Genomic DNA, 26,886 nt, shown 5'->3' with positions numbered 1-26,886 from the left:
CTCACACACACACACACACACATAGCACATACACACACACAGATTGATGGTGGTTGGTGGTACTGCTTGACAGCTGGGTGACAAAAAGGTTTTCTCGCCGGTGCTGCTGCAGGAGAGCAGATGAACCCCTGTGCGCCAGGCTCTGTGCTGAGCCTTATATTCATGATTTCTGTCCATGAGGACCATCACCCCCACTTTTCTGATGAGAAAACTGAGCCTCAGGGAGAAGCAAGGGCTTACCCAAGATTCCGCAGGTAGAAACAGCCATCTATCCTTCCTCCTACCAATACGTCCTATTCTAGCCATTCTGGGCCCTCCCATTTGGCTCCCTGAAGGAGGAAGGGCACTTCTCTTCCAGCCTGGGCTCCCCTTTCTCTCCCTGTAACAGTCCTCCACTCTTCCCTAGGGATGTCTGACCAGTCATTGACCAGCCCAGTGGCAGCTGCTGGAGCATCTGGCCTTAGCGGACAGGGGGAGGTGAGGTGCCCATGAGGGGCACTGCAGGTCAAGGAGAGGGCCCCCAGTGGCGACCCGGAAGGTGGTCCTCAGTGTTCCAGACCAGCAGGAGCTGTGCAGGAGAAGGCAGCATTGTCATGCTGACCTAGCAGCTGGGGCTTTGGTCTAGGCTCTGGGTCTGCCCAGCTGGGCCCAGTGGGGGCCTCAAGAAGGGCAGAGGGGATTCCTGGGGAGATGGGGGGGTGCAAATGGAGTGGAGGAGCTCCATGGGCCTGGGACAACAGAAACTGCTCCCTAGTGTTGCCCGGCCCCATCTGGCCCCTGCTGTGCTCCTGTTTCTGCCTTCTTCGCTAGGATATGGAGATACTGAGCCCAGAGACCACAGCGATTTGCCCAAGGTCACACAGTAATAGTGAAAGAGCCCAGGGCTGCTTCTGACTTCTCTGCCTCCTGCCCCACAGGGCTGCTGACATCCTGTCTCTAAAGACACTCCCCAGATCTCGGGGGTTTGGAGGAGGAGGGGAGGAGCTGGATCTCTTTATCTCCCCCTCCCGAGGGAAAATCCCCAGATTGGATAGAGTGGGGAGCAGCCCCTTGTCACAGCTGGTACCCTAGGCAGAAAGAGTACAGCCACCTGAGTCAGGCAGGCCTGGGATCGAATCCCAGCTCAGCCACTCACCCCACGTGACCTTGATTAGGTCACTGGGAACCTCTCTTTGCTCCTTTGTGGAACCAGGACAACTCAGAGTGATGGGTGGGATATATACCCAGCTTTTTCTTTTGTGGCCCCATCTGTTTCTGGAGCCCACCCCAGCTCCACCTGGGCTGCAGGGATGGGAAGAGGCTTTAGTAGGCCCAGGAGGAGGGGGTGCGTGCACCCTGGCGGTTGATACCCATTTTATTGATGGGTAGGTTGAGGCCTTGGGGAGCAGCTTGCTCAACCTTGAGTTGGTGGCAGTGTTGGCACAAGGTTTTGCTTTCTGGCCTCTAGGACACCTCAGCAAAGTCCCTTCTACATCCCCACCCCACCCTGCAGCTCCTCGCCAATCCTCACCCCCAGACTTGCTGTTGGAGCCTCTCCCCTTGCCCCACAGGCCTGAGAAGATGTCCAAAGCCTGCTCTGCCCTGTGAGATTAAGGTGCCGCTCAACCTGAAGGTGGGGGACAGATGGCACGAGGGCCAGTGTTTCTGAGACTCTGTGCAGCCTTACAGGGAAGAGCTGGAGGGGCCCTGGCTGAGGGGGAAAAAGGGGCCTTTGCGGCCTTTGAACCTCCCACCCACACAAGCTTCCCTTTTCTAGTCACTCTGACAAATAAGCATCAGAGTCTCCCCACAGTCTCATGATGGGAGCTCACCATCTCCCAGACAGCCCCCTCTGTCTCTGGAAGGTTCTGCTAATTGAGACCTTCCCACTCTGGCCATCCCTCTGCACTCTGGGACCTGAGGGACCCAGGCTGTTCCTAACAGGCGCGGTGGCCGTCTCCTCCGCCTGAGGCTCCTTGCCTGCTAACTTAGTCCCAGTTGAGGCCCTTGATAGGAACAGAAGGTCCGGCTTCAAGCCCGGCCCCACTGAGTGGCTGTGTGCGGCCTTAGGCAGCCTGTTCACCTCTCTGAGCCCCCATGCCCTGGCCAGGAAGGGTGGGCTTGTGCCCCATGTCTGAGGGTTGCCGGGAAGAGCCCGTGAGCCTGAATGTATGATGGCCTGTGGTTAATGTGAACTACTTGGTTGTCAGTGGTGATTCCTGGGCCAGGTTTCCAGGCCCCTGTCCTCCCCACCCCCTCCCCCCCCAACCTCCCCCTACCTCCTCCCCCCCCGCCCCTGCCACTGGCCATCACCTTCAGATACTGCTTCTCTGGATATTTCAGGTGTCAGCACCCTGGCTGCCTGCTTTGCATGGCTCTGAGCCCTGCCCTCTTCTATTAGCCCCTGAGACTGGCTTGGGCAGGGCAGGGCTGGCTGAGCGCCAGGTGCCAGGCCATGCAGCTGCAGATCCTGAGGCCACTTGACCTTGGAAAGAGCCTCTCTCTGGCTGGGCTTCAAGGCCATCCCCCAGGCACCAGGCAGGGGTAGGGAGCAGCGAGGAGAGGGACACCAGGGTGGAGCAGAGAGCGGGCCATGGCTGTCCACATCAGGGCTGGTCTGGGTCCCTGAGACAATGGGCCAGGGGACAGAGAGAAGGGACAGCCAGCCACAGGAGGGAGTTACAGTTAGCAGCTGCATGGATCAGCACAGTGGAGTCTCACTCCCCACAATCAAGTGGGCTGCCTGAGGAGGTAGTAAGCTCCCTGTCATATGAGGTGTGCAAGAAACTGCTGAATGGCACCTGTTAAGGGGCAGCGGAGGTTCTAACACAGGGCTGGGGAAGGGATTGGATTCAGAACCCAATGAGTCCCTGTTGTTTGGGCTGTGGTTATGTGACCTTAATGATCTAACAGTCCACCATGACTTCTCCCCCCCAGCTGTGTCCCCCAGAAGCTCATGATCCAAGCATGGTCAGATGCAGCTTCAAGATAAGCCCTAGATCCCTCTTCCAACCCACTCATAGCCCTACGCGCCCCCCAGATCCATGTTCTTCAAACTGCAGGCAGGGCCTGGCCCCATAGTGGGTTGTTGAAGTTAACTTAGTGATTTGCATTATATGTTTTTAAAAATTGAGATAAAATAGAAAATTACAAAGCACTTAGCGTATAGTGAGGGTCAATATTGTTTTGTGAAGGTCTTGTTTCAACTTTGAAAAAATGCATACTATATAATGAGTAGCAATATGCAGTATATTTGTTTCTACTCTGGGTAGTGGTTAAACAGTTTGAAAGCTACCATGCTGGTTGGAAATCTTAGAGGCACCGCTGACAGAGGCGGGGATGTGCAGATTTCTTTTGTCCAGGATGCTTGGCTTCTAAGAAAATCAGTGCTGAGTATTCCAGGGTGCCAAGTGGTACACATAGTTGAGCGCTGGACTATTAACTGCAAGGTTGGCAGTTCAAACTCACCCAGAGGCGTCTTGAAGTAAGGCCTGACGATCTGCTCCCGAAAGGTCACAGCCTTGAAAACCCTATGGAGTAGTTCTACTCTGCACATGTGGATTGACATGAGTGGGAATCAACTCCACAGCAATTAACAACAGCAACACTCCAGAATGCCAGGGTTCTATCCTCAGAAGCAGCCTCCTTTTCCTTGCCACTCCCCACCCCCACCCAGCTCCAACCCCTTAAGCTCCGCTAGGCCAGCCCCTCCATGTGCACAGCCCAGGCCCAGCCCCACCGAGCTTCGCACTCTTCTGCTTTCCCCGCATCTTCCTGGGGACCTTCCCGTAAGTCCTCTGGCTTTTGCTCCAGTCTTCACGCAGAGTTCAGCAAAGCAGGGTTGTGTCTTACTTTTGTTCCCCCAGCACACAGTAGATGCTCAATAAATGTCCATTCATTCAACAGTTATTTATAAAGCGCCCTCTGCAGCAAGGCACTGTGCTGTGCTGGAGATAAGGCAGGCAGGAAGGCACATTTAGGGGAATGAATGAATGAATGAATGAATGAGGGGGTTGGCTAGGGTCTGAGAGCGTCTGGTCATAGGAGCCAAGCAGAGGGATTGGTCAGAAATGATGAGTGAAGCTCAGAGCACCTTAACTGCATACAGTAGTTGTTCCACGAGCGAGCTGGAGGAAGAGTGGGGACTGAGTGTTCTCTTGGGCCCTCCTGAGCCTCTGTCTGCCTCATTCTCTCAACTGGGTCGGCCCCTTCTTCCCCACAGCCCCTGGGGCTTCCCTTTGTGAAGCCGGGACTCCCCACCCACCTGGGAGGATGCCTGGGAAGGGGCCTGGGCTCTCTAGGTGAGGGTAAGCCAGAGGCCCGAGGCCTCAGACGGCCTGTCCCCACTCCCCCCTGCTCATGGCCTCTGTGTTCAGTGCCCTGTGACACAGAAGGTCTCCTTCAGGTTTCAGCTCAGAGGCCACCTCCATGGAGCGGCCCCCCCCCAGACCACAGTGTCAAAAACAGCTTCTTCCTGGCCATGTTCTGTCACATCACCCTGCTTAGGTCCTTCATGGGAATTACGACTGGCTGAAATGATCCCGTTTCTTTGTCAGTTGTCAAATATTTATTAAGCAACCTATTGTGTATAAGGAGGGGCCCTGGTGGAACTCAGGCTGCTAACCAAAAAGTTGGCAGTTCAAATCCACCAGCTGCTCCTTGGGAACCATATGGGGCAGTTCTATTCTGGCCTATAGTGTTAAGATGAGTTGGAATCAGCTCGACAGCAACAGGCTTGGTTTGGTTTTATGTGTAAGGAAAAGAGCCCTGGTGGCGCAGTATTTCAAGTGCTCGGCTGCTAACCAAAGTCAACAGTTCAATCCCATCAGCTGCTCTGCGGGAGAAAGATGTGGCAGTCTGCTTCTGTAAAGATTACAGCCTTGGAAACCCTATGAGGCAGTTCTACTCTGTCCTATAGGGTCACTATGAGTCGGAATTGCTTCCAAGGCAACAGGTTTTTTTCATGTGTGTATAGGGTTGCTATGAGTTGGAATCTACTCAACAGCAATGAGTTTGGGGTTTGGTTTTTGGTTGTTTGGCGCAGGAGCCCTGGTGGCGCAGTGGTTAAGTGCTCAGCTGCTAACTGAAAGGTTAGCAGTTCGAACCTACCAGCCAGTCTGTGGGAGAAAAGACCTGGCAATCTGCTCCCATAAAGATTACAACTAAGGAAACCCTATGGGGCAGCTCTACTCTGTCCTCTAGGGTCGCTATGAATCAGAATAAACTTGATGGCATACAACAAAAATGTGTCTTTCAAGTGGTTTGTGATCAGCTGCTAAGCGAAAGGTTGGTGGTTCAAACCCACCCAGCAGCAGCATGGAAGAAAGGCCTGGCGATCTGCTTCCATAAAGATTACAGCCAAGAAGATCCTGTGGAGCAGTTCTACTCTGTAACACATGGGGTCGGAATGGACTCGATGGCAATGAGTTCGGTTTTGGTTTGTGTGCCAGGCAGGAGTCCCTGGATAGCCCAAATGGTTAAGTGCCCAGCTACTAACTGTGAAGGTTGGTGATTCAAATCCCCAGAGAATGCCCTGTAAGAAAGGCCTGGCAATCTTCTAAAAAGTCACAGCCACTGAAAATCCTGTGGAGGGAGTTCTACCCTGAAGCACATGGGGTTACCATAAGCAGGAGTCGAGTTGAGGGCAACTGGTTTGGTTTTTGTTTTGTATGTGCCAGGCACTGGGGTGAATGAGATGGGCTCAGATGGGATAAGTGCCCCAGGAAGCTCACACAGGAAACAACTGAGTGTGGGGAGGCAGGGGCCTCTTTGGCTGGGCTGATCAGGAAGGGCCTTTCGGAGGAGGCAGGAGGCATTTGAATGAGTCCTGAATGGTAGGAAGGCTCCAGCAGCAGAGGAAGGATCAGCCAATGCAAAGGCCCTGAGGCAGGAATAAACGTGGTGTGTTTGAAGAATGGGGAGAAAGGCCAGTGTTGCCGGGGTGGGGTTGGATAGTGGACACGGTGAGGTCAGAGCCAGCAGGACCGTGCCGGGACTCAGAGTTTATCCTGAGCCATGGGGAGCCTCGAGAGCTTCAAGCCGAGGAGTGACGTGAATCCTCAGCCCCATGTGGAGACTAGACCACAGGGGAGAGGAGGAGGCTGTGGAGTCCTCCCAGGTAGTGATGTGGCTCAGAGCAGTGGAGGGGGTGAGACATTGGACACTTGGCGAGTTGGAGCACCGAAAACTCTCTGATGGACTGGGCGTGGGGCCAGCGTCCAGGTTCAAGTCCTGCTTGTCCACCTGCTGCGTGGCTTGGGGCAGGCTCCTTAGCCCCCTGCAAGGAGGGAAACAGTAGCACCTACCTCCCACATTCCAAGAGTGCTTGACTCACAGTGTGCGTATTAGTCGTTGTTGTTGTTAGTTGTTGCGGAGTTAATTCCAACTCCTAGCAGCCCCATGTGTGCAGAGTAGAACTGCTCCCTAGGGTTTTTGAGGCTGTGACCTGTCAGAAGCAGAATGCCAAGCCTGTCTTCTGCGGTGCCTCTGGATGGGTTTAAACCACTAACTTTTCAGCTGGCAGTTGAGCACTTAGCTGTTTGCACCACCCATATTGGTTACTGTAACATTACTATTATTATTGGACTTAGGGAGGGTGGAAGGAGGAGGCCCAGACATTAGGCTGAGCAGCTGGGAGCCCAGGAGTGTCCAGACTGAAATGGAGACAGCAAGGGGTAAGGGGAGGTGAAGGCTGGCGGCGGGGGGCCATCTTTCTGTCTTAGTGAGCAGGGTTGGCAATGCCTCTTTGAATTGCGTGGACACAGGGAGCTGAATATGCTTGGGAGGGAGATGCTGGCTGGGTGGTATTTAAGCCACAGGACTGGATGGGGTCACAGGCAGTAAGTGCTTGGCCGTGAAGAAGGCTGGAGGAGGAGCAGCAGTGACAAAGACTGAGAGAGACTCAGTCTAAACTCAGGCCTAGAGGAGGGCGGGCTCAGAGGGCCCTGGAAGAGGCTGATGGGAGAATGGGAGGTGAGGAAGTGTAGAAACCCTCTTCCAGGAAGGCCTCTGCCCTTTACAGTTTAGAAAACCCTTGCCCTCCCCTATCACCTCTCATCTTCTTAGCCTGCATGTTTTATGGATGCAGCTCAGAGAGGTTAAGGCATTTTTCCAAGGCTACACAGCCCATAAGTGAGGAGGTCTCAGGCCTCCTGGGGCCACAGTCCCTCTTCAGGACCTTAAGCATGCTTTGGCCCTTCTCAGAAAAATACACATATGCACATCCTATTTTTAAACTTTTTCTGTGTATTTTTCCCATAGGTAATACACTCCGATGGTTCTAAAATTAAAAAGGCACAAACAGGAATACAGTGAGAATTCTCCCTCCCACCCTATCCCCAGCCACCTGCTCCCCTCCCTGGAGGCAGTCAGTGTCACCAGCTTCCTGGGTCTCCAACCACAGACAAGCAAATATGCATGTCTATAAATTTCTTTTTTCTCTCCTTTTTTTACACAAATGGTAGATACTACACTTGCTGTTCCTTACTGTTGCCTTTTTTCAGCTTAAAAATACACCTTGAAGACCCACCCTGTTCCTTAGCAAGCTCCCTCCTCCTTTTTGGCTGCTGTGTGGCACACTGTTAGTGGAGGGACATTTGGACTGTGTCCAACCCGGTCCCCACGTGCGTGAATGTCCTATCTGCAGGCCAAAGTCCTGTGAGCGCCATGACTCCCCAGAAGCTACCCAGTGCATAATCCCCAGAGTAAGGGAAGAAGCAAGACTCGAACTCGGCTCTGACTCCCCATGCCTCCCTAATCCTCTTCGTTAGCTGGGCCCACTTGGCCCAGCAGAGAAGTCCAGGGCAACCTCTGATGTGTGAGTGAAGGCATCAGCCCTGCCCCCAGAGCTCTGGGAGACCCAGGGCCAGCAGCCCCAGCTACTGGACTCCTGTTTGCAGCACGGCCAAGGACACAGCAGTGTGTGTGTGTGTGGAGGGGGGAGGCATGATGGCCACGCTCCCCTCCTCTCCACTGCAGGCTGGGGAAGCTGGGATAAGAAAGGCACATGTGGGTTGAGCTCCCCTAGACTATCACAGCTCCCCACCCCTCCCCAGCACCTTCCCTTCACTGCCCATAAAGAGTTTGCCCCCTTTTTTCTGAACCAAAAAAACCAAACTCGTTGACATCGAGTCAATTCCAACTCATAGCCATGCTTATCGAACAGAGTAGAACTGCCCCATAGGATTTCCAAGGCTGTAACTCTATGGAAGCAGACTGCCACATCTTTCTCCAGGGGAGCAGCTGGTGGATTTTAACCACCAAACTTTCAGTTAAGCAGCCAAGTGCTTAACCACCGTACCACCAGGGCTCCTTTTGGCTAAGAACGGAGAGGATTATGTGGAGAAGAGGGAAGTGGCCCCTGTCCTCAGATGGTCTAGGATAGTCAGAGCCAGCCTTGACAACACTGCCTAAAACTCCTTCTCCTCACTTCTGGAGGCCGCACTCTCCTGGTTTTGTTCCTCCCTCTTGGGCTGCTTAGCCTTGGTCAGTTTCTCCGCCATATGTAGAAGGTGTTCTAGTGTGGTCTAGGACCTCTTCCCTTCTCATTCAACACCCTGCTCCAGGCCATCTTGTCCACTCTCAGGGCTCAAAGTACCCTCCATGTGTCCAAGGTCCTCACATTTCTAATTCCTCCCAGATCTCTTGGGAGCTCAGGAGCTGACCACCTCCACACATTCCAAGGCCTCAGAAACCGGGTCCTCATCAGTCTCCGCATCTCAGCACCACCGTTCCCCCCTTTATTCCTGACCTCTTCTCTTCCTACCCCCATGTCCGACCCATCACCAGACTCTGGGGGCTGCCTGTCCAGACCCGAAGCTATTTACTTTCTAGTTCCCCTGCCGTCCCTGGGTGATGCAAATGGTTAATGTGCTTGGCTCCGAACTGAAATGCTGGAAGTTCGAGTCCACCCAGAAGTGCTGCAGAAGAAAGGCCTAGTGATTTACTTCTGAAAAATCAGCCATTGAAAACCCTGTGGAGCACAGTTCTACTCTGACACACATGGGGTCACCATGAATTGGAGTCGACTTGATGGCAACTTGTACTGGCAGTTCCACAGGCATCACCCTGGCAGCTCCAAGCCACCATCATCACTTGCCTGGCTGGCACATGTAGCCTCCTCGCAGGCCTCTTGCTTCCGCTGTGCCCTGTCTGTCCAGCCCTCCAGCAGCCACAGAGTCGCCTCAATGACAACTGGTATATACTGGTTTGTATGTCCAAGGACTTCACATGAAAATTTAAAAGACCAAACCAGGCAAAACCCTGCCTGTTTCCCGCTGCCCTGGGGATGAAATCCACAACCCTTTCCACACCCTTTCAGAAACCCCCTGCCTCTAGGGCCTCATCCTGGGCAACTTTTTCCCTTGCTCACTTCACTCCCGCTTCCCAGCCTTGCTGCAGATTCTTGACACACCAAGCTGTTTCTGGAATGTTCTACACCGCAACGTTCACATAGATACAATTCTCCTGACCATTCTCAGCTATCACTCAGGTCACTGGGTACTGTCACTTTCTCAAAGAGGCCTTCCGAGGGCCTCCACCAAACTACAGCCCCTTGTCTTCTCTTTCATTCCATGTTGTACGTTTCCTTCAAAGCACTTAACGCAATTCGGATATGAGGGAAGCCCTCAATGAGATGGACTGATACAATAGCCACAACAATGGACTCAGATATAGCAGCGATCATGGAGATGGCACAAGACCTCGCGACGTTTCGTTCCGTTCTATGTACGTTCACCATGAGTCAGAGCTGACTTGACAGCAACTAATAACAACCATATGCACATGTTTATTACCTGAAGAGCATCTCTCCCCAGCTGGCCCATAAGCTGGTGAGGGCAAGGCCTGCGTCTGATCCACAGCAAGTGTGTGATGAACAGCAATTGAACGAACAACTTTGCAGGAGGAGGGGCAGGTAGAACAGGTCCCAGCAGCCACAGCAAGGCAGTGGGGATTGAGCCCACACCACCATTGAAGGCGCTCTGGAGGTTCTAGAGAAGAGAAGCTTTAGGGGCCGGCTCTTGCCTGCAAATCCCTGTGGAGAGATGGGGAAGAGGCATTTGGGGTAGTCCCATGGGTGCGACTGTCTGACCAGTAGAAGGGTGCATGGAAAGATCAGCATGAATCCAATCCCCAAAATGTGGACACTGATCCAGTCCTCACTTTCCCACTTCTCCATCCTCGTCGCCAGCCGCCCCCATGGCACTCTCTGACCCTAGCCACCTGGAGCTAGGTCAGAGTTTACGAGTTAAAAGGACACTGTCCTTCAAACTGCCAAATACGCAGATGCTAGCTGCAAGTTTGGGAAGTCCACACGACACCCCAGCCTTCTGACCTGCTGGCCACAAGTTTGGGGCTGGTTTCCCACTACACCTTCAGGATGCCAGCTGCAAACTCGAGAGTCCAAACGACACCCTAACTTGCCGACCTGCTGGCTCCTACTATGGCTTTGAGTTCGATAATTCACTGGAACGGCACACAGACTTCATGGAGAATATGCCATACTTATGACTACAGATTTATTATAGCCAAAAAGGATACAAATGAAGAGACACACAAGGAAAGGTCTGGGGGTGGTGCCCAGCGCACAGCTTCCATGTCCCAAGGGACGCACTACCCTCCTGAGAGCAGATGTTCTCGCCAACCGGGAAGCTCTCTCAGCCTCCAGATTCAGGGCGCTTTATCAGTCGGTCCTGCAGGATAGGTTAAATCATGCCTCCTGAATCTAGTTGATATGGGTCTCCCAGGTGAGTCTTTTCTGGTCTGGCCAGCCCCTAGGCACCAGTACAAATCCTCAGGTGTGGCCTGGAATTCCCAGACCAAGGCACCCCTTGCTCCAGAAGTTATTTCTCTGGAGCCAAGACAAAGGCCACCTTACTTAGAGTAAAAGTAGGTACGTACCTTGACTCCACAAAGGGGCTACAGTGTGGTGGGTAGCAGTTAAGCATCAGCAGTGTGGCAAAGGCACACCTGCATTTCAGGAACAGGTTGGAGCAGGTGGGTCCTCCAGCCACCAGCTCCTGCGATTTGGCCCGGACTGGAAGGTCTGACTGGACATTCTGGGAACTTGCTTTTTAGGCCCGTTCACTGGCCCAGCATTCCCTGGCTGAGTGGTTGCGGGGAGGGGGGGGGGCCAGTTCACTCCACGTTGCTCACCCTATGTTGTCTAGACTCGAAGTCAGGGACCTGGGTCCTGGCTCCAACTCGCCCTACGATCCAGTTTCTTCTTCCCCAACAGGACTGACTTCAGAGAACCTGGCACATACGGGGGTTAGATAAATGCTTATTAAATGGAAGCAGATGTGCCGGGTGACAATGTGTCTTCAAGGCAGGAGAGCAGCAGTACCTAGTGAGTGTGCCCTGGCACCAACTGCCCAGGGCCAAATCCTGGCTCTCCCACTTACAAGCTGCGTGACCTCGAGCAAGTTACTCAACTTCTCTGTGCCTTGATTTTCTTACTTCTAAGTTAGGGCTGACAATAGTACCGTCCTCTGAGGTCATTGTGAGGATTACAGGAAATTGATTGGCAAAAAACACTCAGGACAGCGCCAGCAGGAGTGCTCCGTAAATGCTCCAGTGTCGCTGGGTGGCTGGTGGGGGAGGGACTGTGATGTGCAGTGGGATTTCAGGGACCAGGAGACGGTGTGGTGGAGGAACAGTGTTTACTGAGCACCCACTGTGTGGCTTGCACTTTGTGACGGTCCGCATCTGACCCCACGGGCACCTTGCAAGGAAGGCATTACTATGTTACTTTTGCAAATAAAGAAACTGAGTCTCAGGTCAATGAACCTGCCTGAAGTCACAGAGGTAGGCAGGACTGAGCCTGATTCTGACCCAGGTCTATCCTCTTACCCACTCCCTCCCTAATGCCAGTGTTGGAAGACAAACAGGGCAGGCCGTGTGGGTGGGTGCAGGGTGTGCTCTGGGATGGTGCATCTGAAATCCAGGGCAGGAGATCAAGGGGAGTGCTGCTCAGCCTTGGGAGCCATAGGTACCACTTATTGACTGCTACTCTGCTGGGCACGTGATGCGTGTTATCCCATGAATTCTTCATTACAATCTTAGGAAGTAAGCGCTATTACTAGTCCCACTTAAAGCTGAGGGGGGCAAGGACCAGAGACGCAAAGTAGCTTGCCCAGGGTCACACAGGCAGAAAGTGGTACAGCTAGGAGGCTCCAGAGCTGAAGGTACTACCCTGGGAGGGGGAAGATGTGGGCTGTCACAATTCGTGAAGACGAGGGAGAAAGATCTGGAAGGGTCTGAAGAGCAGAGCAGGGGCCTGCAGAGGGTCATGGGAAGGTGGGGACACCCAACCATAATTGCCTCTGTGGCTGGGTCAGGCCGCAGCTCCCCTTCGAGGGACGTAGCTCACCTGCCTGGGGTCTTTAGCCTTTCCCTCCCTGCCAAGCCCCACGAGTTAGAGCTGAAAGGGCTGCCCACCCAGACCAGATAATCCAGGCTGTAGATGGAGTAGTGGGCAGGCTCTTCTCAAGGGAATGGGAAATAGGGTGACAGTGTTAATTCTCTCCACTTCCCCCAAAGAAACCCCTCCCCGAAGCACTGAGCTAGCCCTCTGCCCGTCCCGCCCCACTGCCTTGTGCCTGCTCTGTTTGGGTGCTAAGGGAGACTGTGTGCCCTTCGACCAACCCCTAGCCCCCTGGCTCTTGGGGGTAGGGGATGGGTGGGGCTGATCAGACTCAGCAAAATTCACCAATCACCCAATCACTGCCTTTTCCCGGGGTCTGTGCCGGGCGCCTCATTTCATTACATCACACCTTTTCTTTTTTTCTTATTTTATTACATCGCCCCACTCTCCTACCAGGGAGCAATTGTGGTTGCCCATGTTGTGGACGAAGAAAAGAACGTGACCACGTTAGTGGTTGGAGCCAGAATTGGAAGCCAGTCCAGCATTCTCACGGTCACCATCATCATCACCAAATCATTCCCCACTTACCGTGCGGCCTGTGTGACGCTCCTGTCAGCCGGTGTTTCTACGGGATAATGGTTGTGTTCACCTCAACAATGGCCCAGTGAGGCAGGCCTTATTGTTGTCATCTCCATGATGCAGTTGAGGGAACTGAGGCCCAAAGAGGACATGCTAGGAGGTGACAGAGCTGAGACCGAGAACCAGGCCATGCCACCCCAGTCACGTGGGCTTAGCCAGCACGTTATTTTCGTAAAGTGGCATAGAAGCCGAGTAGTGCAGACAGACAGTGAGGGCTACTGGGCCCAGAGGATGGTGGGGCTGCAAGCAGCTGCACAGCCGAGGAAGTCAGGAAAGAGAGGGGCTCCATCTGGACCCCAGGGGTGGGAGGGGACGAGCAGGGCATCTTGGGCTGTGAAGGGAGCCGGAGGGCAGGGGCAGGAGCGAGGGTGAGCCGGGGCCCTGGGGCCAGCTGGACCTGAGTGGGAATCCTTGCGCTGCCACCTCTGCCCTGTGGACCCTCTGTCCAACCCCCACCCCCAGCCTGCGCTTCCTCAGCTGGGGAACAGAAATAATAACTCTGATGGTTGCTGTGGTAGGTGCTTAATAAATACTTGTTAAATAGACAAAGGCTGCAGTGATGCTTCCATGAGATAGATGAGGCAGCGCCGGTGTGGAATCGGTACTTCCAGAGTGTTCCTTCCTGACAGTGGGGAAAGGCGATTCGGCCGGGCCCCGGGGGCTGAGCTGTGTAACCTGGAGCAAGCTGCTTCACCTCCCTGGGCCTCCTTGGTCCCACTCCATCACAACGACCTCAGAGGCTCGTGGTGTGGCTGGGCAGCCTGGAGGGCTAAGTGCTCTCCTCCTCCCCCTCTAAGGGAGCCTCTGGGGCTGGAAGCTGAGCACAGGACCCCACCTGCCCGGGTTTCAGGAGGGGCTGGTGCTGCTGTCTGGGATCCGCAGGGCCCCGGTAAGGTACACCTCCCTGAGTGTAAGGGTAGGCAAAGGGAGACTTGCCCCCCACCGCCCAAGCCTGCCCAGGGAGCTGGGAGTCACCAGGGCTGTGCCAGTTTATCGACTTTTCTTTTGTAAAGGGAGTTGTGGGCAAGGAGGGGGCATTTAATGTCATAAAATCATAGGGAAGACATAGGAGGTGACAGGAGTGGGGTGGCCTTCCTGCCTCTGGAGCACCCTGGCATGCAGCGTCCCCGGCCCCTCCTTCACTCCCCAGAAAGGGGCAGGAGAGCGATGGGGCCAGCACGTGGACAGTACTGCTGGTCACCTTCACTTTCTCCCCTAGGCCCGAATTTCCTTCTGCCTGACTCACTGTGCCACCTGTCAGCCTCAGTTGCCCTAGTTGCCAAAAGAAGCCTGGACTAGGGACTCCCAGATTTGGGACGTCACAACAGCATAGTAACATTAAAAGAAGTTTCATAACTGGCATAGCATCGTTAGTTCTTCATTTTGCCAAGAAAGGACATTAAATTTTTAAGAAGCTGCCAGTACCTCCCATTTCAAAAAAAAAAAAAAAAAGCAAGTTTAGCACTAAAAGGATGCAATGTTAGAATAAATACACTACAGCGACTCCACTGTCCTCATTTTGCCATGGGCTGGCAGCCCGAACTCAGTTCAAGAGTTTGGGACACCGTGGAGCACCACACCCACCTTCTGGTTCCATAACTATGCTGAGTTCCAGGACCCTCACGAAGACCCCAAGAGGGAGGCTGGGCAGAAGGAGTAACCCCATCAACTGCAGGAGGGACCAGGCCAGGGAGGGTAGTGATTTGTTGGTCACGCAGCAAAGCAGTGTCAGAGGGGCCAGGACCCAGTTGGCGTGTGAGTGTTGGGTGGGAGTATGATGCTGAGGTGGGCCTCCACCATAGAAACCGTGCCTGAAACCGCGTTCTTTCATTGCACATTAATGGACACCATTGGTTGCAATGAGAATTAAACCATTCCCTCCCTGCCTTCCAGAAAAGGACAGTTTAAGCATAATGTTGTTGTTGGCTCCAACTCATGGTGACCCTATGCACAACCGACCCCATGTACAACAGAACAAGCTCACGTACAACAGAACAAACGTTGCCCAGTCCTGCACCATCTTTCTGATTGTTGGTCCGTTGTTACGGCCGCGGTGTATTTTGAAAGCCTTCAGCCTAGGGGGTTCATCTTCCATCACTACATCAGACAATGTTCTTTTGTGATCCAGAAAGTTTTCATTGGCTGATTTTCAGAAGTAGATTGCCAGGCCTTTTTTCCTAGTCTGTCTGGAAGCTCTGCTGAAACCTGTCCACCATGGATGACCCTGCTGGTAGTTGAAATACTGGTGACCTAGCTTCCAGCATCACAGCAACATACAAGCCACCACAGTATGACAAGCTGACAGACATAATACAGGCACTTAAATAATCAGGGCTCTTTTTTATAAAGAATAAGATATCTGTCTTCAAAGGAAGATGGCACGGAGACACCTCTGGCCCCTCTCCCTCATCCATGCACCCTTTCCTATCACACTCTACCTTTTGCAGTGTGCCCTCCCCAGGAAGCCCCTGTGACAAACAAGAAGAAGAAAACCTGACCATCTCCTGGGGCTTGTCAATGAAAACTTGACGCCAGGCTTTGTACTTTTTATTTTTTCGGTGGCGGCATTGTGCAGGTCAGCCCACGTGTTGGTAGGTGAACTTCTTCCTGCCAAGTGAGTCCATGGCGACGGGAGCCTCATTTGCTTGAGCAAGTCACTCGGCAGACGAGGTTCTGGGCTGTCACCAGCTAAGGGTCTTCACAGAGACGAGCCTCCTTCCTGGTGGAGGATGATGGGTTTGGGGGGAGCAGTGTGCCTGGGGAGGCAGCTTTCCATTTCTGAGCACCAGGATGTGTCGGGAGCATTGGGAGCCCGTGCCCGCCATAACACAGGCCAAGCAGCCAGCACAGGGTCTGGCATACACTAGGGACTCAGGAAACAGGGACCTTGAGAGGAGGCACGGCGGAGAGCGGGCTAAAACTGTGCCCCACTGGCTGTGATGTGGTGGGGGTCGGGTGGTGGAAGGCAGGGGCAGGGGGGTGAGTGTTGCAGTAGGGGGTGGGAGCGAGTGTTGAGATTTGGGATGAATGTTAGGGTTGGAGTAAGTGTGAGCGTTGGGGTTGGGGTGAGAGCTGGGGTTGGGATGTGTTGGGGTGGGGTGTGTTGGAAATGAGGATGAATGTTGGGGTTGGGGTGAGTGTTAGAATTGGGATATATTGGGGTTGGGGGGGTGAGTGTTGGGGTGGGGTGTGGATGTTGAGGTAGGGGTAAATGCCAGGGGTGGAGACATGTGGAACCTCAGGGCTGACCCTGGGACGTGGGCCTTGACTGAGGTTCCAGTCACTTCAGCTCACTGCTGGGGGTATAATGAGCAGTGCAGGTGAGGGGAGGCCCAAGGAACTCCATTCTTCTGTGGCCATGAGGGGATCATCTCCCTACTCCCTCACCCCTGCCTAGAGGGTGGGAGCCCCATGAAGAGCCTTTTTCTGCAGCATGAGATGAACCCCCAGGTCAGGAGCTCAGTCCCCTTGGGCAGAGAAGCAGGGGGTCCGCCAGCACCCTAGGCTCAAATTCAGCCTTGGGCAGGGCCCTCGCCCTCGTCCTCCCAAGGCCCAGTCTCCATGTTTTGTCTCTCTGCCTCTCTCTCAGAGACCTGTGGGCAGTGGGTTCACGGCCCACTGGGGCGCTGGGCTAGTGCCCTGTCTTCCCTTACCCCAAACCCACCTCAACCCCCTCCAGGGAGGAAGTCGGTGAGGCTGAAGGGGCCTCTCTGCCTGGAAGCACCTTGACTTTCCTCTGGGAGCTCTGGAGTGGGAGCAAGGGACCTGAGTCCAGGACTGGCCCTGCCTGGCCTCTCTCTGGGACCCTCGGGGAGTCATTCCATCTCTGGGCTTCGTTGGCTCTGATGTAAAATGACAGTCTGAGGTGCTAGTGGAGGCATTCAAGGCAGTGGCGCAGAGCAAAGGGAGGATTTTTATCAAAGGAAGAGCTTCTGGAAAACTATTTATACTACAGCAGGTGCTACCCCCTGGTGCCCTGGCTGGTGGGACTCTGGGGGAGATAGCAACAGGGTCTGGGATTTCCTGGCTACAGTTATGACCTCCTAAGGGCGGGGCTTTGCACTAGAGGCCACGCCCACATTACCAGTTAGGGCTTCAAACAATGGGTCTCATTAGTCCCATTCTTCCAGATGAGGAAACTGAGGCTCAGAGGAGTCAAGTAACCTGCCCACAAGTCACATGGCAGATCTGGGATTCAAACCCCAGACTGTGGGAGCCAGGGAGCTCCTTTCAAGGCGGCGGGAGGGAGAAGCACCCCGAATCGGGGTAGGGTGACCATGGGAAGGAGGTGGGGGGCAGGGCTCACTGTCCCTGGGCTGGGAGAGGGAGTTTCTCTGGGGAAGAGGCAGGCTCTGAAGCTGTTGATCTCTAAATTACAGCGTTGGCGCGCACCGGTTGCTGCGGCAACCAAGTTGTCCTGAACCGGGGAAGTGTATAAACATTGCCACAGATGCACAATTAGATCAGGAAGAAGAATAGAACAGAAAATAGAAACTTCCAGCCTTATATAATTCTGGGCCAAAACGTTACCCGCAGCCCAAGCCCGGGCCGGCCCTGCCAGCCCTAGGGCCCTGGGCAGCACCATCTCTCTCCTGGGGCGCCAGTGGAAGGGAAGGACGACAGGGGGCCCACCCTCCATGGACCCAGCTGGTGTGCCTGCCGCTGGGTGGGGTGAAGGGCCACCTCCGCTGAAACAGCTGGGGACGCTGACAGGGAATCATGCCTTTCGCTGACTTCCTCCCGCTCCCAGGAAGCAGGAAGGAAGGCCAGAGGGCCGCTGGCTTTAACTGAGCACCTACTCTCTCCTCAGGTCCTGTGAGGTAGGGATTTAGAGCCCCATTTTATAGATGAGAAAACTGAGGCTCAGAGAGGTGAAATGAGTTGCAACATAGCTAGGCAGGGGATGTGCCTGCCTCTTCCACTCCCTGTCTCTTCACGGCATGAACACATCTGTAGGGGGCCAAAGAGTTAGACACATGCGGGTTTGGATCCACTTACTTACCAGCTGTGTGGCCTTCAGCAGCTCACTTCTGCTGCCTGAGCCCCGATTTCTTCACCTGTGACATGAGGATAGCAATGCTTAATGCACAGGGCCAAAGCGCGGGGGCCCCCCTTCCTCTACCTTGACCACGACCATTGCAGTCCTCACTTGCTTTTGCTCCTGACAAGTTTAGGGACAGAACAGGGATCTGGGCCCAGCGGCTCAAAGCAAGACTAGGAGGGAAGGGTCCAAGAGAGGAGCCGAGGTGGGGCTGGGGGGTCCAGCGCCGTCCAGTAGAACTGTCTGCAGTGGTGGAAGTGTTCCACAGCCACACTGTCCGGTATGGCAGCCTCTAGCCATATGTGACCATTGAGCATTTGAAATGTGACTAGTGCAACTAAGGAAGTAAAGATTAAATTTAAGTGTAATTAATTTAAATATAAAGAGTCACAGGTGGCTAGCGGCTACCTACTGGACAGCAAAGGAGACTGTCTGGTCCCTGAGAGAACAAGGGAAACCAAGACGGCATCGAGAAAATCCCGGAACAGCAGGCAAAGGAGAGTGGGAGGGGCAGCATGGAGGGGCTGGGATGAGACCTGCATCCTGGCGGCCTCAGCTTCCTGGTCCGTCAGACCCCAATCCCGGAGCTGTGCCAGCCTCGGCAGCACTGGCTCAGGCCCTCATACTCCCTCCTGTCATCAGAACCACCTGAACTGTCACCTCCGGCCTGCCTGGGTGGAAGGAGGCTTGGGTTCAAGTGCAGGCTCTTCCCTTCTGAGCATCTTTGATGTCCCGAGCCTGGTGTCCATGGCAGCCCTTGCTCCCCGGCGTCTCACGTTTCTGGCTTCTCCTTCCCAGGCCCTGCATCTTCCCAGGTGACCACGCCGGCATCAGGACATGCACGGGCACAGCCGCAACGGGCAGGCCCACGTGCCCCGGCGGAAACGCCGCAACCGCTTCGTCAAGAAGAACGGCCAATGCAACGTCTACTTCGCCAACCTGAGCAACAAGTCACAGCGCTACATGGCAGACATCTTCACCACCTGTGTGGACACACGCTGGCGCTACATGCTCATGATCTTCTCCGCGGCCTTCCTTGTCTCTTGGCTCTTCTTTGGCCTCCTCTTCTGGTGTATTGCCTTCTTCCACGGTGACCTGGAGGTCAGCCCGGCGGTGCCCGCAGCAGGGGCCCCGGTGGGCAGTGGTGGGACGGCCCCAGTGGCCCCCAAGCCTTGCATCATGCACGTGAACGGCTTTCTGGGCGCCTTCCTGTTCTCGGTGGAGACGCAGACGACCATCGGCTACGGGTTCCGGTGCGTGACAGAGGAGTGCCCGCTTGCCGTCATCGCTGTGGTGGTCCAGTCCATCGTAGGCTGTGTCATTGACTCCTTCATGATCGGCACCATCATGGCCAAGATGGCGCGTCCCAAGAAGCGGGCACAGACGCTGCTGTTCAGCCACCACGCAGTCATCTCAGTGCGAGATGGCAAGCTCTGCCTGATGTGGCGTGTGGGCAACCTACGCAAGAGCCACATTGTGGAGGCCCATGTACGGGCCCAGCTCATCAAGCCCTACATGACCCAGGAGGGCGAGTACCTGCCACTGGACCAGCGGGACCTCAACGTGGGCTACGACATCGGCCTGGACCGCATCTTCCTGGTGTCACCCATCATCATTGTCCACGAGATCGACGAAGACAGCCCACTCTATGGCATGGGCAAGGAGGAGCTGGAGTCAGAGGACTTCGAGATTGTGGTCATCCTCGAGGGCATGGTGGAGGCCACCGCCATGACCACCCAGGCCCGCAGCTCCTACCTGGCCAGTGAGATCCTGTGGGGCCACCGCTTCGAACCCGTGGTCTTCGAGGAGAAGAGCCACTACAAGGTGGACTACTCACGCTTCCACAAGACCTACGAGGTGGCCGGCACGCCCTGCTGCTCCGCCCGGGAGCTGCAGGAGAGCAAGATCACCGTGCTGCCCGCCCCGCCGCCCCCGCCCAGTGCCTTCTGCTATGAGAACGAGCTGGCCCTCATGAGCCAGGAGGAAGAGGAGATGGAGGAGGAGGCTGCGGCCGCTGCTGCTGTGGCTGCGGGCCTGGGCCTGGAGGCGGCCTCCAAGGAGGAGGCGGGCATCATCCGGATGCTGGAGTTTGGCAGTCACCTGGATCTGGAGCGTATGCAAGCCACGCTCCCACTGGACAACATCTCCTACCGCAGGGAGTCCGCCATTTGACCTCCAGGCCCACCCTCGTCGCCTCCTTCGAGAGCTCTGCAGGGGGTGGGATGCCAGGACACTCCCGCCCACACTCAGGACAGAGCAGACCCTGGCTCAAGGGACCTTCTGGAGGGAGGCAGGGGCTTAGACGACTGGGAGACCACTTCCTGCCAGCTCCAGAGCCCAAGCTTGGATGGGCCCATGACACCAAGGCCCTGTCAGCCAGGGTTTCCCAGCTATTACCTACAGGAGGCTCTGGGACCCCAGGCCACCACCCTTTTCCCACCGACCCTTCAAGGACGTGCCCTTTTGCTCTCAGAACCTTGGGGAAGGCGGCTGGACTGCTGCGGGGTGGGCATCATGGGGTTCTGGGGTGGGCCGGGGGTTAGTTGGGGGGAGGGAGGGAGGGGGGTGCGTTTCTTTGCATGACTGTGGCCTGTTGCTCATGACTTTCTTTTGTAAATATCTATAAATGGAGAGAGATGGAGGCACCACATCCACTTTCTGCCATTTTTACCTGCAGGACAAGGAGATGCAGTCCCTCTCTGTGCACCCTTCCCTTTCTCCATCAGTCGGTCAAGCTGAGTCCCTTTCCCACCCAGCTGTCTGCCCCCAAGACCACCAAAGCCAGCCGTGTTGACCCCTGGATGGTGTTGGGTTTGGGTACAGAGGTGGACCCTGGAGGTGCAGGATGAGGGCCTGGCCCTCTTCTATGGTCCCGCCCAGTCCCCAGCCCCAGCCCAATGGACAATGGAGTTTGTAATGATATATTTTTAATAAAGTATATGGTCCAGTAGGGGTAGGCTGGTTGAAGGTGGAGGGGTGGGAAACAGGGAGAGAGGGAGAGAGAGAAAGAACACGTGTGGTGTGTGTGTCCCTTTCTGAGAGATTGACCCTTGAAAGGACCCTGGAAGGGAACTTTCTCACCTGTTATTCTCCTTCCTGAGAGTCAGTGGGGAGGACCCTGAGTTGGCATCAGAGGACCTGGGTATGAGTCCAGAGCTTTGCTACTTACTAGCTGTGTGACTGTCAGCAAATTGCTTACTGGCTCTTGGCCTCAATTTCATAACCTGTAGAATGGGATTGACCATACCTCTGTCCCAAGAGATGATGGGCAGGAAGAACACTGTGGATGTCAACCAACCCTTTATAACTTGAGTAGAAGTGGGAAGAGTCTACCTGATTTATACCCCCCCCCCCCCCATCAACTGGGCTAATGAAGCTGGCCACAAGACACTGGTGGGACGAGCTCTCAGGGTCAGCTGGGAAACCTGGTCCTAGTCCAGTCTTGATCTCTGCCTCACTGTGGGACACTGAGTACATCCCTTCCTTTCCCTGGGCATCAGTTAGCCTGCACTGTATAACAAGCCTCCCCAAAAACTTAGTGGTTTCAACAGTGATTTGTTATTTCTCATGATACAGAGTGAGGCTGGGTGGGCTCACTCAGGCAGCCATGTTCTGCTGGAATGTCAGCTAGGCTGCGAGGTCCAGGATGGCCTCACCCGCGTGTCTGACAGCAGTCTGCCTGGGTCTCCTCCCTAGGCCTCTTGTGCCCCAGAAGCTGGACCAACGTCCTGACGTGGGCCTTAGGGCAGCAGACTAAGAGGGCAAAGATGGAAGCTGCAAGGACTCTTGAGGCCTAGCCTCAAAGTTCTATGACATCACTTCCACTGCATTCTATTGGCCAACCCAAGTCATGAGGACAGCTCAGATTCAAGGACTGGGAAATCAGGGCTTCAGACCGGTTCATTCCAGTTCAAACCCCTGCTGAGAATTTGCGTTTTCACCCCAGATATACTGAATCACAATCTACATTTTAAACAAGATCCCCAAGTGATTCTTATGTATAATAAATTTTGAGAACCACTATTCTACGAGTGGTTCTCAAAATTGGTCCCTAATCAGCAGCATTAGCATCACTAATTGTTGGAGCCTTGGTGGGGCAGTGGTTAAAAGCTTGGCTGCTAACCAAAAGGGCTGCAGTTCAACTCCACCAGCCACTCCTTGGAAACCCTATGGGTCAGTTCTACTCTGTTCTATAAGATCTCTGTGAGACTTTGGGTCTGAATCAACGCCACAGGTTTTTTTTTTTTTTTTTGGTTTTGGGAACTTGTCAGAAATGCAAATTCTCAGCAGGGGTTCCAACTGGAATGAACCAGTCTGAAGCCCTGGGGGAAATAGACTCCAAATCTAAATTGTGTTAGGGGAACATTGACATTACCTCACAAAGGGCATACACACGAGGATGGAATTGTGGCTGTACTTGCCAATCTATCACAGACCCTATGAGTTTGAGGTTTTCTTCCAGTTGTAGCTCCATTCTACATGCTGATTGTGCATCCAGCACTTGGGGTGTAAGGAAGCAGAGGGCACTCTCCCTGTTCCCAGAAATTTTCTACACAAAGGTACAGCTACCTCAGGAAACTCAGGGAAGGAATTGGCAGACAAACACCTACTGTGAAGTGCTGTAAGCTGCTTCGTGAATTACCACATTTCACCAGCACTGGCAACATGGCTGGCATTTGGGTGAATCCTTGTGCTTTAACACAATTGTTTACTTTCTGCTAACTTCTGAAAATCTTAAATACCTGCTTTAACAGTTGGCCTGAGACTTCTTTCTTGGAGAAAAAGGCTGGCCTGGGATCCAAATTCCCCTCCTACAAATTACTTATGATAATGCTTCATTTACATAACACCGTTCACATCCTTTAGATCACTGAACGCTTACCAAACTCCAAGGGGTACTTAGGATTATGATTATGGTCCTATTTTACAGATGAGGAAACTGAGGCCCAGGGAACTAAGATGTTGGCTTGAACCAAGGTAAGGATTGTCAGGGCTGAGGGGGCTGCTTTCCCCCAACTCCCACCCTCCCCTTGGCAGGGGCTAAGTGAGGGGGAGAGGCTGCCTCCTTTCTTCCCCTGCCCCTACCCAGAGCTGTGCCTTAGATTTCCCAGAGCGCACTGGTGAACTTCAGGGGCCACCCAGGGCCTGTAGGGGCCATTCAGCAAGACAAAAGCCCACACTCGCAGAAGGGCCCCTGGATCTCATCCTCTTCTGCCTGCAATGTTCTCAGTGACGCCCTGGGCACAAGGAGTAACCCAAGAGGCCCTCGGTCTTAGGCACTCTTGGACTCAGAACCTTCGACCTGGACCACATCTCAGAGGTCACCCAGCCCTCCACTCCTGGAGGAGGCCAGGGCACAGGGTGGGGAAAGGGGTACACATAGGGCCCACCCTACAAGCCCCCCCTATCTGGATGATGTGGGGACATGATGAAGGTGACAAACATCTCTGTCATCAGTCTACTACTTGCTCAGACACTTGTACCAGTCACCAGCTAGGAGGGGCCTTATCATGCAAACAACCCGTGGGACACAGGATAGGCACGTTTTGACAAGAGCTCGAAGCCAGGACTTTCTGGAGGGCCAACATGGAGCTCCAGTGTGAGCAGTGGGGTGGGCTCAGGAGGGCCCTGGGGAGGGGCCGCCAGGAGGCGGAGAGCCAGCCCCAGATACAGAGAAACTCCAAGGTTGATGACGGCACTCCCTGCAAACTCCTGCTCGCTCTGCCCCGTGCTGACTCACCTTCCTCACCCACCTGTTCCCCTTTCACAGCCCTCCCACCTGCCTCCCCACTTGCTTGCAGACAGCTCCTCTGATCTCTCCTACCCCACTCAGGGCTCCTGGCGGTGCTGAAATGGGGGGATCATGGCGGCTTAGCATCTGGTGGTATCAGAACCTCAGATGTCACCAAGCTTGGTATCACGGAAACTGGGGCTGGCTGACGGGGCCTTGGAGGTGCCCCCAAGCCCTTCCTCAGCCCACCCCATCTTCCTGGCAGAGCCACGGAGGGGAGACCACGTCCACCCTGCCTAGCCTGCCCTCTCTGTTCACACCCTTCAGTTCCAGCGGGGGGCGGGGGCTGGGGGGTGGGCAGAGCGGTAGAGAAGGAGTAGGATAACAGTATATCAGGTGGGAAAAAGGGAAGAAGAGAGGTCTAAGGAAGGGCTGGGGAGGGAAAGAGAGAGTCAGAGGCTGTGGCTAATGGAAGCTGAAAACCTGCCCTCATCTCGCCTCTCAGGCCTGCCTCAAATCCCCCCATCTGGCAGAATTCTCCAGGGTTCACCATTGTTTCCTTTCCGCAGCTTCTGAAAATTTTATTTTCCTTACGAACCTCAGGAGCTTAAAGAGAAATAGAAAGGGACCTGGAAGGCATTCAACTCCCTGTTTCCACCTTGTCAAACCCTCTCCTTTGTTCGGCCTTTGTCAGACGCTCACCTGTGATCAGGGCCCCTCCTTCCTGTGTCTACATTTTCTCACTGTAGTTTTTTTTCCCAGCATGGACTTCTCTGGATGTTGAAAGAGTCTACATATATTTTCCATTTTTAATGGTTACATAATGTTTGTAAAATCATAGATGAACTAATCCAGTCTTTCATTTTACAGGTGGGAAAACTGAGGCCTATGGGGGAGGGTAAACTTGCACCCATCTCTCCTGGGCTCCAGGCAGTGCCCTTCCCACTAGTACATGCAGGACCAACTACATAATTTGCAGGGCCCGGTGCAAAATGAACACGCAAGTGCCTTGCTCCAAAATGAGGAAAATCGTGCCACTAAGGATACTAAAATGTAAAGCTTTTTCTTTCTTCTAATTACCAACCCTGCCCAGGAGCACGCAACATTGTCTCATCGAACTTCCCTCACAAAATGCAAGTTCAAAAGCAACATTAAGAATTTCAAGACAGAGACCACGGATCATTAAACCAACTCTGTAACCCGCCCATGAAGCTGGGCCCTCTGAGGGCCTCCGTTGACCTAGTCCTTCCCTACTGTTGGGCATCTGGACGAGTTTCAACTTCTCTCCATGATACACAATGCTGCGATGAACATCTCTGTGTTTTGTTTTTTGTTTTTCTTTTTTTCTTATGACATCTTGCTCAGGCTAAGCACTAAGTAAAAAAGGTTGAGAGAATTCTTGGCTACGTGTGCCAGACTCTCTTAAGATGTGACCTCCAGTGTCCAATTCTTTCCACAAGGACAGTTGTAGACCTGAGTTTCAAAGTTTGGAACCAAGCGCCCCCTCCACTGCTTCTCAAGGGGCTTCTCATTGAGAGGGTGGGAGCAGAAGAGGAAGGATGGTGGGCAAAGGGGTACAGTGATGGCACCAGGGCATGGGACTGCAGCACTGGCATCTATTTGCATATTTACAGAGAGAAAAGATCATGAGGGCAAGAGCCAGAGGGCCCTAGGTTTGAATTCTGCATCTGCCACTTACTAGCTGTGTGACTCTGAGCAAATGGCTTTATGTCTCCGAGCCTCTTTCCACATCTGTAAGATACCCGTTGCTGTTGAGTCGAGTCTGACTCCTAGTGACCCTATAGGATAGAGTAGAACTTCCCCATGGGGTTTCCAAGGCTATAAATCTTTACAAAAGCAGACTGTCATATCTTTCTCCCAAGGAGTGGCTGGTGGGTTCAAACCACTGGCCTTTTAGTTAGCAGCCGAGTGCTTAGCCACTGCGCCACCAGGGATCCTTTATAGTGCTCTAAACCCATTGCTGTCCAGTCGATTCTGACTCATAGCGACCCTATAGGACAGAGTAGAATGGCTCCATAGGGTTTCCAAGGAGCGGCTGGTGGATTTGAACTGCTGACCTTTCAGTTAGCAGCCATAGCTCTTAACCACTCTGCCACCAGGGTATAGTACTTTAGTATTTATAAAATGCTATGGCATTTGATCTTCACAACCCTGGACCGTCTGAGGAGCTCTGTTGATCTAGTCCTTCCCGACTATTGGGCATCTGGATGAGTTCCTATCTGTAGGTCAGGTAAGTATGTCTCCATCTACACATCAGTAAGATAGGACCATTCATCTCTCTCTCACATGCTTGTTGTACGGATTAAATGATATCCCATATGTGACCAGGCATGGCACAATGTTTGGGCACATTATTTTTTCCCATACAAAAATTTATATATACATTGTTATGTGACTCTAATTGCTCTCCCCATACTGTGACAGCACACTCCTCCTTTCCACCCCTGATTCCTCATGTCCATTCAACCAGCTCCTAACCCTCTCTGCCTTCCCATCTCACCTCCGGACAGAAGCTGCCCGTTTAGTCTCTTGTATCTACTTGAGCTAAGAGGCACACTCCTCACGAGTATCACTTTATGTCCCACATTCCAGTCCAATCCCTGTCTGAAGAGTTGACCTTGGGAATTGTTTTAGTTCTGGGCTGATAAAGAATCCCGGGGCCATGCTTTCCGGGGTTCCTCCAGTCTAGTCAGACCATTAAGTCTGGTCTTCTTATTAGAATTTGAGTTCTGCACCCCACTTTTCTCCTGCTCCATCAGGGACTGTCTGTTGTGTTCCCTGACAGGGCAGTCGTTGGTAGTAGCCGGGCACCATCTAGTTCTTCTGGTCTTAGGCTGATGACGTCTCCGGTTTATGTGGCCCTTTCTTTCTCTTGGGCTAATACTTTCCTTGTGTCTTTGGTGTTCTTCATTCTCCTTTACTCCAGGTGGTTGAGACCAATTGATGCATCTTAGATGGCTGCTTGCAAGCTTTTAAGACTCCAGACGCGGCTCACCAAAGTAGGATGCAGAACATTTTCTTAATAAGCTTTGTTATGCCAGTTGACCTAGATGTTCCCTGAAAGCATGGTCCCCAGACCCCTACCCCTCCAACTCTGTCCCTCGAAGTGTT

The 26,886-nt window shown here is 53.7% G+C and overlaps 1 protein-coding gene across 2 annotated transcripts in view; it reads left to right on the top strand.

Moving 5' to 3' along the window:
- Positions 1-20,513, top strand: part of KCNJ4 (potassium inwardly rectifying channel subfamily J member 4) — a 25,988-nt gene extending 5,475 nt beyond the window's left edge. Inside the window, exons 1-2 of one of the 2 annotated variants that reach the window (XM_004373855.1) lie at positions 5,869-5,880; positions 18,822-20,513. In XM_004373855.1, the coding sequence (XP_004373912.1) occupies positions 18,861-20,195 (1,335 nt within the window). In that variant the 5' untranslated portion in view covers positions 5,869-5,880; positions 18,822-18,860 and the 3' untranslated portion in view covers positions 20,196-20,513. Of the gene's footprint in view, positions 1-5,868; positions 5,881-18,821 lie in introns of those variants that run through there. The other variant, XM_004373856.1, reaches the window with a different exon arrangement.
- The last annotated feature ends 6,373 nt before the right edge of the window (positions 20,514-26,886 follow it).

The sequence above is a fragment of the Trichechus manatus genome, unplaced genomic scaffold (assembly GCF_000243295.1).
Source record: "Trichechus manatus latirostris isolate Lorelei unplaced genomic scaffold, TriManLat1.0 scaffold00027, whole genome shotgun sequence".
Taxonomy (NCBI): domain Eukaryota; kingdom Metazoa; phylum Chordata; class Mammalia; order Sirenia; family Trichechidae; genus Trichechus; species Trichechus manatus.
Note: the sequence above shows the minus strand (reverse complement) of the source record. Positions and strands in the feature narration are given on the sequence as shown.